Source organism: Enhydra lutris, unplaced genomic scaffold, assembly GCF_002288905.1.
Source record: "Enhydra lutris kenyoni isolate GAN:26980312 unplaced genomic scaffold, ASM228890v2 scaffoldscaffold23, whole genome shotgun sequence".
NCBI lineage: Eukaryota > Metazoa > Chordata > Mammalia > Carnivora > Mustelidae > Enhydra > Enhydra lutris.
Genome location: NW_019154107.1, coordinates 14135820 through 14149217, shown reverse-complemented (window position 1 = coordinate 14149217; position 13398 = coordinate 14135820). Strand labels below are relative to the sequence as shown.

At 35.3% G+C, this 13398-nt stretch overlaps 1 protein-coding gene across 1 annotated transcript in view; it reads left to right on the top strand.

The window, feature by feature from the left end:
- Nucleotides 1–13398, top strand: part of LOC111150534 (dystrophin) — a 2087545-nt gene that overhangs the window by 806693 nt on the left and 1267454 nt on the right. The window contains exon 30 of the mRNA XM_022508030.1: nt 7076–7237. Within this exon, the coding sequence (XP_022363738.1) occupies nt 7076–7237 (162 nt within the window). The remainder of the gene's footprint in view (nt 1–7075; nt 7238–13398) is intronic.

Sequence of the window (13398 nt, the reverse complement as noted above, 5' to 3'; positions counted from 1 at the left end):
TTCCAAATTCTCTAACAAGGGAAACATGCCCAGTGACAGTATCTTCAGGCCTCTTCATCGTGGAGTACTCTTGCTCCTAGCAGAGTTTGTGCTAGACAACTCAAACATGGCTGCCTTTTTCAGTGTCTGCTTGACCTATGGAAATGCTACACCAAGCTTTAGGAACTACAGGCTACTCCCTCTCTTCGCTCTGCTGTCATTTACAATTTCTTTTCTTTTATTATACTTTGGTAAACATGGAAAGCAAATAGAGCATTCAACTACATAAGCAGAGTCCATGTTGGTAATTAGATGCCACCCCTATCTACTTAGAACTCCCAGACTCTACAAGTGATAGCGTTGGAACTTCCTTCACTTGCGTGGGGCAGAAAGATTGAAGTACCACTTTTCATTCCTCACTGATAAGTAAATGGAAGATGCCATCGCACTGGGCCATGGGTTCAGCCTGATTGTGATTCTTTTCAAACTCTTCATGGAGTTCTAGAGTAAGCAAGCTTGGTGCAGTAATGAAGGAAGAGCCAGATTTCCCACCATCGGTAAAGTTTTTAGAAAAGGTTTATTATTTCCATCTCTTAGAATGAGAGGAACTTAGGAGTCAGTGTTTTCAGTTCAAGACCTAAGAATAGCTTATGAGTCGCATAAGAGTTAGGAGGAAACAGCTAATCAAAATGGGTGAAAGGACAAGGGAGATACAGGCTTTCAGTTGTGCCATAAATACATCATGTGAACAGAAGATACAGCATAGGAAATATAGTCAGTGGTATTATAGTAGCCTTGTATGGTAGCAGATGGTAGCTACACTTGGGGGGAAAATAGCATAACGTAAGTACAGACTTGTCGAATCACTTTGTTGTACCCCTAAAACTAAAGTAACATAGTGTGTCAACTGTACTTCAATAAAAAATGCTCTCAAATAATTCAACAAAATAATTCAGTCAAAATGAGTATTCTTATTTAGTATTTGAACAAATTACAACCTCTTGATAGGTGACAAAGGCAAGCTGAAAGGAAGTAGTTGCATTAATTTACTGGCCCACTGAAATTGAGACTCTAGAAAAATAGAACTTTTTGGTGAAGGGGCAGTCTGTGTGCACAGTGAGGTGGGGCTATTAAATAATGCAGATTAGCAGGTTCTCTTTGGTCTCCCTGTTAATTTCTCAAGAGCCACAGGAGTAGGATTTGGTTTTAGCACATGTCTTACAGGACTCCCACCCTCCACCCACTGCCCATGAGAACAGTGCTTACCTCGTTATTGTTCTATTTTGTGCAAGGTAGTGGTATTCAAAGTGGGGCCAATTCATGCTCTCCCCAAGCAGAAACTGCAAAAATTTATACCTACTTTACTTGCATCTGAATTTGAGAAATAGTTTTCTTGAGTTCATCTACTACTACTAAAATCACTCAAAGAAATGAAGCCTAATTGAACAATGGTTACCCTATTTCATTGCTTAGGGAAAAGAAGCTAAGACAATGATGAAAGTCAAAAACTATTTTACATGTCTAGTATCAATGACAAATATTTATAAACAATAAATAAATAATTAATTTACTACAAGGTGATCATAAGCCATATTCCCTTTTTTAAATGAACTGACATTTCCTTTGTCCTAGAAATTTTAATGAACACAATTTAGAGAATCCCTAGATAATTCCTTGTCACAGAGCCTGAATATTTTTGTTTGTGTCTGTGTTTGTTACCATAAATTGCAGCAGACTGGGCAAGAATCTGCAATTATTGAGAAAATCCATAGTCCAGACTTCTGAAAAGCCAAGTGTCTCAAAATCTCAGCCCACTAAAAAGAAGCCCTTTTTTTTAAAGCTCGGGCTAAAGAAAGGGTAAATTTTACAATGTTAAACCTGGATTTTTTATGTAATTTACAAAGCAAAACTGAGAGCTCCCTTGGCCTGGCACATAGTAAGCAACCAAGGAATATTTATCACATAACTGGATTTAAAAAAAAGTTTGTAAAGACACTAAGACATTAAAGTACATCTTTTGCACGTTCATGCTTTCCATTCTGCAAAATTCATATCACTCTACAGCCCTTCACAAGTGACTCCACAAAGCAAAGGGCATCCTGATGAGATCCTCCTCCACAATTAGATCTAGGCATCAGAAGTCTTTCCCCAGGTTTTTCCAGAAAGCAAAAGCAAATAAAGTGGGGCGCCTGGGTGGCTCAGTGGTTTAAGCCGCTGCCTTCGGCTCAGGTCATGATCCCGGGTCCTGGGTTCGAGCCCCGCGTCGGGCTTTCTGCTCAGCAGGGAGCCTGCTTCCTCCTCTCTCTCTGCCTGCCTCTCTGCCTGCTTGTGATCTCTGTCAAATAAATAAATAAAATCTTTAAAAAAAAAAAAAAGCAAATAAAGTAAAACAATCACACATACTTCTAAAAGAAGAAACAAGGGGTGCCTGGATGGCTCAGTGGATTAAGCCTGTGCCTTTGGCTCAGATCATGATCTCAGGGTCCTGGGATCAAGCCTGGCATCAGGCTCTCTGCTCAGCAGGGAGCCTTCCCCCTCTGTCTCTCTGCCTGCCTCTCTGCCTACTTGTGATCGCTCTCTGTCAAATAAAAAAATAAATAAAATCTTTAAAAAAAATAAAAGAAGAAACAAAATAATGACAGAATCTCTCCCATTCCCAGCCCTACATCCCACAGATACCTGAAGAAAATTGTTTTTGTGGCTTCAAACTAACTCATGCTATATAGGGAATAAAATTCCTCAGATTTTTCTATTTTAGCATATATAGATACACATACACATATATATATGAATTCTATCAATATAGACTATACTATATATGTATAGTTCAATTCTGCAAAATATTTCGTGCTTAATAAGTATTTGCTGTTGGCTAAGAAGGTTAACTGTAAGGGAAATGTATATTTCTAATAATTGTCTCAGAGGGTCCTATTTTAATAATGAGATCACCCACATTCCTGACTCACTTGCAATCATGATCTTACCTATTATTAAATGAAGTAAAAATGATTGTATTTTATAGAGCCTTTAATAAGTATAGCAAGGACATATAACTCCCTTGATGAATGATAATTTGTAAAAAGTTATTGGGATAACATCTGTAATGTTCTTTTTTTTTCCATTTTTAAGCCTCATTAATATTTAAATACATTTATTTTGGTTTAAATTCCCACTTCTTATTTCACATGAGAAATTCATTTACCGGAATGAAAAATTCACTCTTCTAGTTTCTTAGCCATATGTTCTCTGATTTAAGTGTTTATAATATTGGGGCACAAAGGTTATTATTTAAAAAAATAGAAATGTGAAAAACAAGTAATTTCCTGTAGAGACAACTATCCGTTGCTAACAAAAGTCATTCAGTTTCTGATTTTATACTCTAGAGTACTTTGAGGAACTAATAATAAATTTCCATGTATGTTGATTATTTTAACTTAGTTTTCCTTGAATTTTTCTGAAAACCATAATAAATTTTTTTTCATTATGCTTTTTCCTTGCTGGCCATTATTAGGATTCCCTTTTTTACTTTTGTATTTTTGTTATTGGTGGCCAACCTCTCAATATTGTTGTAACTCTCCTCATATTTGCTCTTTTTGTCTAGTTATATGATTCATCTTACTGATTAAAGAGTTAGCTGAATACATGCTATAACATTTTAAAATAAGAGTTAAACTGTAATCTGGACCAGCAACGAAAATTCGAGTCTGAGTTAGGACTGCCTACCAACTCTGTTCAGTGAGATAGCACAGGTCAAGTGGACAGAGGGTCCTAGAAAACCCACAGGCCTGGCCCCCCATCAGGATTTGTCTAACAAGATGTTTAGAAGTAGAAGACAGCTTACACCATGATTAGTTCAAAGAGTTCTGCAAGCTAAGTTTGACATCAGGTCTTTTCACTCCCTGAGATAATAAAAAAATCCATGTATTGGTCTTTCTTATTGACTGCCAGGCCAAGCAAAAAACCAACCTACCTGAGGTCAACTCTGACATCAACTCTTAGGTCATTTCATTTCTTTCAATCCATAGAGTCTCATGAATAGAAAAGGTTAGATTTCTAAGTATAATTTTGAGACTAAATATGTGGTTTAACATTATGCTGTATTATTTCCTATTCAATTATATTAAAATTCTACAGGTGTGCACAGGAGAGTAGGCTGTTTTTGTCTTTAGCCAGATAAAGGACTAGATTTAAACAATGCCTGAGTAGGCAGTTACTACATGCTGTGATTGGAAGGTTTCTCCAGCCACCTGTCACAATGGTGAAATTTTATCATTAGGGATCCATTTCTCTGGAGAAAGTCTGGCTAGGTTACAGACATTCTCTTGTACAATACAGACAATTCTGATTATAGTCATAAGCACTGTTAACTGAATTATGATGTGATGTAACTTCTCATTGAAGTTTTGACTGAAGAAAGGGGAAACCATATTTGAATTAGATTATAGGCCAAGGTCTTGGTCACTGATTTGAATCGAGTATTTTACTAGAAGTAGACTAAAGTTTCCTGTAAGTAATGTTCCATCCTATTCTGATACTTTTATTTTTTTAATTTTTTCCCTATTCTGATACTTTTAATCCCAAACACACATACACAACACACCAAAATAAAACAAAAACACTGAAATTTAAAAAAAAAAAAAGCCCAAACAGGGAAGACTTTACTCCAAAGGATGTGTCTGAGTGATGATGACCTTTTTCCTAGTTTCTTTTCTGAATCCAATTTTCTGACTTCTTAAATGCTATTCTGTTTTCCTCACTAAAAAGCTTTTGTTACACCATTCATTCAGTCATGAACAAAAGTATTGGTCTCTTTTTCTAGGATCTGGTATTGAGCAATGAACAAGACATCCATAGTCTCTAATCTCATTGGCACTTAAAGTCTGAAATAGAGGAAAAAACATAATGGGAAATTGCAATCTGATGTGATACATAGTGAGCCAGAAATACAAAGTACAAGAGAGAACATAGGGTGTCAGGAACAGCCACCTGGTGAGGGAGCTATCCACATTTCTAAGGTAAGAGCTAAAGGATAAATGTAAACTAGCCAATTAAAGGAAGTTGGGGTAGAATTGCTTGAGGAAAAAGGAGTAGCATGTTTAAGGCCAAGTATCAAGAGAGACATAGTGTATACTGGGGAATGAAAAATAACATTTCTCAGTAGCTTGAGCAAGGACTATGTCTAGCAGGGACTATGAAGGAATTTAAAAGCCATATTAAAGAGTATTTCATCTATCCTCAGGAAAATAAATACTCACTACAGGAATTTAAGCAGGTAGCCATCATTTCATTTTAGAAAGAACACACTATAGCTCTGTTGCAGATGGGTAATGATAGGGTAGGATACCAGCCAAGAACCTGTACTGTATTTGAGGCAAGGGCTGTCAGTTGCCCCAAGTAATGACAGTAGATGGGGGGAGAAGAGGACAGAATCAAGAAATATTAGGAGGTAGAAGAAAGGATTGGGAATTGATTGCCTGGTTTAACACAAAATGATGAAGGACATGATAGAGGAAGAGGAAATATCCAGAATCATGCCTAATAAAGGCAGTGAATAATTGCCAGTCTCTGAAATAGGGAAAAAAACAACAACAACAACAACAAACAGAGCAAGAGCAAAAGCAAGTTGGGGAAATGGAAAGTCGATGAGAAGGGGGCCCAAAAAGTGTCCATATTTGGTCATGCTATTGTTTTGGTTGCTGTGGATGTCCAAATAGAATTGTCAAGTAGGGCGATATATATATATATGCACTTATGGAGATCGAGGCAGAAATCTGGACCAGAGGCACAGAGTTGAGCATTGTGAGGGAAAAATAGCTAACTGAATTTGGAGGTGTGGGTGGAATGAAAAGAAAGGAAAACCTAAGGCAAAATCCTGAGGAAGATTTACAATCCAGGTAGAAATACTAAGAATGCCCTCCCACTCATTTTGTAGTGCAAGACTTGCAACTCTTTTAGCTTTAGTCATAGTTGAGTAATGCTGTGTTCCAAGTTGGCTTCATTAAAGAATAATGGCATTTCTAATACATTTTATGCTAAAGAGCCCACTATATATTCTTTTTTAAATTTTTTAAAATAATTTTTTATTGAAAGAGAGTTGCCATACAGTGTTATGTTAGCTTCAGGTATAGAACATACTGATGTGACAACCGTGGATATGACCCTCACAAGCAGGGTCATTTTTGAAATGCTGCTCATGGTCTTTGCAAAGGATAGTTCTCTCATACCAGATAATCATGTCTACATATCATATAATAAAGAAAAATACTTGCTGTGATGCATAACTTATGGGATTCTCAGTGAGTCGCTTGTCCCAGTCCTTGCTTGTAGAACTATTCTTCTAAAGGTGAACAGATCCTTGAAGGGAGACTGCGCAGTCTGCTCAGCATGCTATTTATATTTGGAAAGTGTTACATTACTCTAATCATACCTATAGTAACAATCAAGATTAATTGCAGCTATATTAGGATTACTTATTATTTGTTCCACTTCAGTAGTAACACAGATCCAATTGTAACAGTTATTTCCACATTCCAAATTGTGGGAAAAAACGGGGAAAAAAGCCCATGCAAAACGGGAAGAAATCGTATTTAAAATAAATCCATAACCAGATGGTTATCTGAAAATTTCTTTTTGAAAAGAGCTGATTCTGAACAGATTGTGTATGTGTCTCACTGGTGGAAGTGGATTATCTATCTTGAATTGGATTGTGATGACGATGACCCTATTCTAAGTAAACCAAATCTCTTGAACTATATAATGAGATCAGGAGGAACATTCGGCCTGAGAACGACAGATTGCAACGACTGAGATGATTTCACTAATTTTTTTTTCCCAGCCTCTTTCCTTGATATACATAATTCTGTAGTTTTTGTCCTGCAGGGATTCCGGATCCTGTAGTTCTGTGTGCTAATTCTTATTTCTTATTCTTATTTTTGTTTTTTTAAGCAGAGCTGAATGAGTGGCAGGAAGCTACGAAATCTGTCTTACAAAAAGGTGATTGTGGCAGTGTAAAATCTTCATTTACTTTGCAGCAGGATTGCAGAAAAACTATTGCGAGTAAACATTGAATCGCTTCCTTCTTCCTTCTTTTCTTTAGGCCGTGAGGAGGCAAAAGTTGCTAGAGCAGAGTATCCAGTCGGCCCAGGAGATTGAAAAATCCTTGCACTTAATTCAGGAGTCCCTCTCCTCCATTGACAAGCAGTTGGCCGCTTATATTGCTGACAAAGTGGACGCAGCTCAGATGCCTCAAGAAGCCCAGGCAAGTAGACTGGGAATGAGATACCATTACTTGGTGTGTTATTGGAACAGGACATTGCTGAATTTCTAAGTTAAAATTTATTCAACTAGTTGTACAGAGGATTATCTGATTAACTAACTTGACTGTTTGGAAGTAAGAGGGAAAAAGAGCTCTAGGTTAGTACTCTAAGATTTATATCTCAGAGTATGTAATGGAGGAATTTGAAATAGAGACACTTACAAGGCAGGGCAATTGCATTTGGAAGTCTGCTGAAATCAGTATTTTCAAACTATACTTAAGCTAGAGGGAAACCTTAAGAAGGTAAATTGTAAAGAAGGAATTTGTAGGGTGCCATTAAAAATGCAGGCTCAAGTATTTTATTATCAGCTCATATTTGTTATTTTGGAATTTTAAGTCTTATGATCTCTATATTGTTCTACATGTGATGTGTGGTAAGTAGTTGATAGCAAACTGAGATGTAAATTTGCATTTATTACAAATAATCATACCACATGTACTCACATGTACTCGCACACTGTGTTCAATCCAAATTAAGAAATGTGCTAAACCAGTTTTTCAAGAATGAGAGATAAAATACTAATGAAAATAAATCTAAGTTGATTTTATACTGAATAAATTGAGGCTATATCTAAATTACCTCTCACTTTGGGAAGTATTTTTTATAATGCTATATTTCTATTTAAAAAAAACTTTAAATATATGTAAAGTATCATAGCTATTATTTGTTTCAATATCTTTGGGATTTTCTGAAAGTAAGGTAATAAAACTACTTTTCAAATAATAGGTACAAATTAGGAACCCAGTAACCATGGATAACTCAGAGCAGTATATTAGGATGTGAGGGGCATTAGAAGGTTATATACCCATCCCAAGGACCCTCTTACCACTAATTGGTGGAGATGCCTGAATGTTTTCATTTTAAAATGAATTTTTGGATTAAGTATTAGATTTAGAGATCGTGGTTCCAGTGCAATTATAGTGCACTGAATCATAGTTAAATTGGTGCCCAGAGCACCATTGGACACAGTAGCATGAGGTAGTTTACCATATTGTCAAAGTTTGACCAGGAAAGTCCCTGAGAACACAGGGCTGGGTACAGGTGGTTTTGATAGGCTTACAAAGTCCAGGGCACAAGGTTTCCTCATTGACCATTGCAATAGGGGATAAAGAAAGTGTAGTTCATGGGAATCCTGGTGATAGCATCCTCATGATAGTTTTTCAGTGGGACAAGTGTAAATCATAAATGGGAGATGATCGCAAACACTGTCGAGGATTTTAAGCTCCCTGGTATACGCACTTCTTCAAGCTTACATTAGTCCAGTGTTCAACCATTAACTCTTTCTAAGACTGTCCCAATTTGAGTCATGCAGAAAACTTTACAGGCAGGCTTTAGAAAAATGCATGACAGGAATGGGAAATTATAATTGAGCTGAGAAGAGCTTCATGATTATAAACTAAAGGCAGAATAGAATTGTTTCTTTTTTTAATTCAGTGACATAAACTTGGCAGAATGTTTGATTAAAGACTGCTCATAAATTTCTGAATATAATTAAGGGAAACTTGGAACAGTATAAATATTAAATATTAAAATTGGACATTTGTACTATAAAATATATAGTTTTTTAAGGCTCACAGAATAAAAATATGAGTAGCAATATGAAAGTATGAGATAGGCAATAGCTATTATTGTCTTAGAAACAAACGGGAACTTTTAGGGAAAAAAGTGACTTGTTTAATTGAAAAGGTTGTTGACCCTGAGTGTTCTCTTTTGTTAAGATAGGAATACAGGATTCCATAAACAAGAATACAACATACTAGTTTTTAATACCATAATATAAAGTGTTTTGTTTGGTTTTGTCAAATAAAAAAGCTCCAGTAAAAATGTTTTTAATTACAACAGTTCAAAATGCTTGCAAATAACAGTACACAAGTCAATTAAGACATTTCAAATCTACTTGAAAAACGGACTTTAGAGCACTAATAAGCTCAAATCCATTTTACGTGCATTTCTTGTTGCACCTGCATTTTCAAGATAATTCTTGACTTTGAATTCCCCAGCTGGTAATATATAATACTGGAAAATGCAGGCCACCCAAAAGCTATTGAAACATTCTCCCCCAAGATTTTATTTTTTAAGATGACAGCAAGTGAATTGTTTTCTGGAACAGAGTTATCAGGTACTCAGATTTGCTTCAAGGATTACATTTCCTGAAGCTCAATTTGAATCTCTCTCAAAAGAAACAAAGTAGAGAGTAAAGAGGTTGTCTGTGAAGTAAGAACATAAGCCAAATTTGTCAGACAAAGAAACCCTTAAGGGTGCCACCAAAATGACATTTTTAAATGTCATTTTTTAAAGTATATATCATAGGGGATAACTTTCATGGTTTGTACTAAAACAAAACAACTTGTTTCTTTAAATTTCCATCAAGGTTCACTATTAATTAAAAGATTAGGTGGACTTAGCTTTCCCTTTTCAGAAATAGAGTGCTTGTTCTTAGTATATCACTGAGAAGCCAGACAAAGCAAATGCCATTACCATATTTGGTCATCTTAAATAATGTGCTCAGATTTCCTGTCACACACTGGCCCCATAGATTTGTGGATGTCTGACTCCACCGTGTGGTGCACTCATAGTTTTGCTTCTAAATTTAAATCTGTTACTAGAGCCTTCTTTTTCTGCTTTTAAGACTGAGATTCTCAGGAATAACAAATTCTCAGTATTACGAACATATATGCAATGTGTATAACTTTCCAACAGGTGTGCTCTTATTATTTATAAAAGTAGACGTAGATGAAGATTGTTCCTTGCTTTCCATTTGCCTTTTGTAACTATAGGGCAGAAATGAGCTCCCCACTGCCTCAGCATGTTCATTGATCCGTTCTCTGTTATGATTACAGAACTGGGCCTTCTGATTCTAAATCAGATTAAACATATTTGCTATTTTATTTAGTAGTATGAGCTCGTAAGGAGTAAAGCCTAACCTTTTAGACAATAAGGCTATATATGTGAGGATATCAGAGCATACAGTGACTGGAGTACTTTATTTCAGTCAGTAATACTTAAAAAAAAACAAAATCTATATCATACGACTGCAGCATCAACTGCCCAGTGCCAGGCCATATAAAGTGAGATTTTTATTAAAGTACAAAATTAAGATAACATCTTACTGATTCACCTAGAATAAAGCAAATGGGAGGAACTCTTCTAGATAGAGAAAATTATCTTCTAGGTACAGAAATCAGAAACTTAAGAACTCTTTTAAAAATAGTATGATTAAAATATGAAAACCAATGAGTGTTTCTTTAAGAACAGTTTTACAGTATAAAATCAAATTATATAACTGCAGAACAACACATAGCATGAATATAGTTATCTACTCCTTAAGTGTCGTGCAGAACACATTGAAACACAGATTTAGTTTTAGCCCCTACGATCTGGAAGAAAAACCAAAGTTCCCAGGGTGTGCCCCACACCAATCATGTCAGAATCTCTGGGGGGAGGGGGGCACTCAGTCGTCAGAATTATTGGAAATTCTCCCTAGTGTTCTCACATGTGGCAAGGGTTGAGAATGACTTTGGAGAGTTCATTCTTGGTCATGGCTGAAATGCTCCACAGTCTTTTTCTCACATCACATTTCTCACCACTCACTCTTTGATATTCACACCTATGACATTGTCAAGATTTCATTGGGAGGGAGTTGGGATGACTTTCTCTTCTATTTTGATTGTCCCCTTACTCTTACGGGAAATGAATGGAAGTAGAAAACATAGTTGAGAATTCCTGTAGAAATGAATTAATTCAGGCAAATAGAATTTTCAGCATGGCTGTTTAAAGATGAATTTGCCTTGGTTTTCTTATTTTCTTCTTCTTTATCCCTAATTCCACATATCTTAATTTGCCATTCACCTTGGATGTGCCTCTCAGTCATTCTGGGAGCCAAGATAATCATGTGCAAATAACCACCTTAAGGTTTGCAATTCTTAAAATTGCAAAGATATTTCAGTCTACAGCTTTTCTTTCCAATTATACCAATAATTTCATAATTTTGAAATCTCCAGTATGTAAGAAAAATCCAATGTGGCTACCTGTTGAAATGTTCTATATCACAAAATGTTGATGATGCACAGTTTGTTATAGAGAATATTACGGTGTCACTAAAATTACCACAAGAAACAGTGGGCTGCCTAGCGGTGATTGCAATAGCTCAACATTCTGTTTCTTTTGTCCTGAAGATTCCTGATCCCATCTTTTGCAACATCATTTCCCACATAGTAGATTTATGTGCATGAGTAGAGGGGAAAAAATTTAAAGCAAATTAGGAAACAAATTATCATCAAAGGAGAAGTCCTCATAATAATAGAAAAAGTGCTCCTATATTTTGCTCATTAATCTGGGACTTTCAGGTACACCAGGTCCAGTATAGACTGAATTTCTTCCTTCCATCTCTTTTTCCAACCCATTTGCAGTGTCTCTAAAACTTAGTGTCAACAAATAGAAAAGAGGGACCATTTTTTTTTTTTTACTAAAGCTGTTAATTTAAGCTGACTGTATTAGCCACACATCAAAACAATTTGTAACTGAGGTCTTCCTGTGTTTACTGAAGCTAAATCTTATAACTTAGTTTAAATATATTTGGCCATTTTTAAATGTAAGCATTCCAAACTATCAAAATGAGTGGCTTAAAAAATAAAAATCTAAATTCAGATTTTGGTCTATCAGATTAAGCTTACGATTTCATTATAGAATAAAAAAGACTTTTATAGTGTAAATAGGCACATTTGAGTGCTAAATGACTCAGAACAGTCAAACTTTACAGTCTACTTCACTGATTTATGAATTAGACAGTATAAGCCCTCATAGCAGAATTCATTCAGGATTTATGTGATAATGGAATAATTTAAACATAGAAAGAAAATATGAAGATCTATTACAGACATTTGGGTTCTAATGTTAAACCCCACATAGGTGTGGCAGAAATATTTTCTTTTCTTTTTACTTAACAATATAAATATGATGGTTAACACAACACGATTAATTTTTAAATCATTCTAACATTGCAATGTTACCTGTGCGTGTTACCATTTAGAACTGATTACTCCTGAATTTGTAATGACTGTTCTCATTTCAGTATGTTTAGTAGTGTGAGAAATAATTACAAGCAAGTGCTACAGAAGATACAAAAGATTAGAAATGTACTACACCTCATTGGCTATATTTCGGAAAATGGCACAGTATCATGTCCTCACAGGATGTATAATGAAAAAGAAATGGAAGTCTTTCTCATATTATAAATTCAAAATTGTACATCTTAATTCTGCAGTTCAGTTACAGCATCCAGTTGTGAAAAACTACACATTCTAAATACAAAAGGTGAAGCTAGCTGTGTCATGCTACATTTGCAGTGAAAACTCTTAAAGCACTGAATATTTTGAGGCAACTTAGATTGGAACTACTATTTTCTGTTTTTTTTTTTCTTATATAAATAGATATGTATTCCCAGAATAGCTGACCATGAAGTTATAAATCTAAAATGCACACCCAGGTAACCTTTGGTATCACATACACTGTTGTAGTTTCCTTGAAGCATTTATGAATATCTGAAACTCCCTTGTTTATTTTTGAATTAGTTTTGTTGTTGTTGTTTTCCCTGTTGACCTCAATTACCTTCCCACCAAAGGTCAGTTTGTAAAAATCAGGACTGCCTAACAGATCTTCAATAAGTATTTGGTGAATTTATTCAATTCCACAAAGATTTACCACATTTAGTCACTAAATATGTGTCAGACAAATGTGCTAGGAGCTATTTTTTAAAAAGTGGACAAGCCCTAAATGGATTTTGCCATCTTGCCGTAAGATAGCAGGAAAGAACCAGTCAAATATACCATAATCATCAAGAACCATTTTTTAAATGAGACTTAATGGCATCATGACAAAAAAAAATATAATTGTGACAATATCTTGTCATAGTACTTTATGATACTGCTAAGTTTTGGAACTTCAGAACACTTTAGAAATACTTTGAGGAGTACACAATAAAATTTTTCATGACAAAAAAAATAGAATTGTGACAATATCTTGTCATAGTACTTTATGATACTGCTAAGTTTTGGAACTTCAGAACACTTTAGAAATACTTTGAGGAGTACACAATAAAATTTTT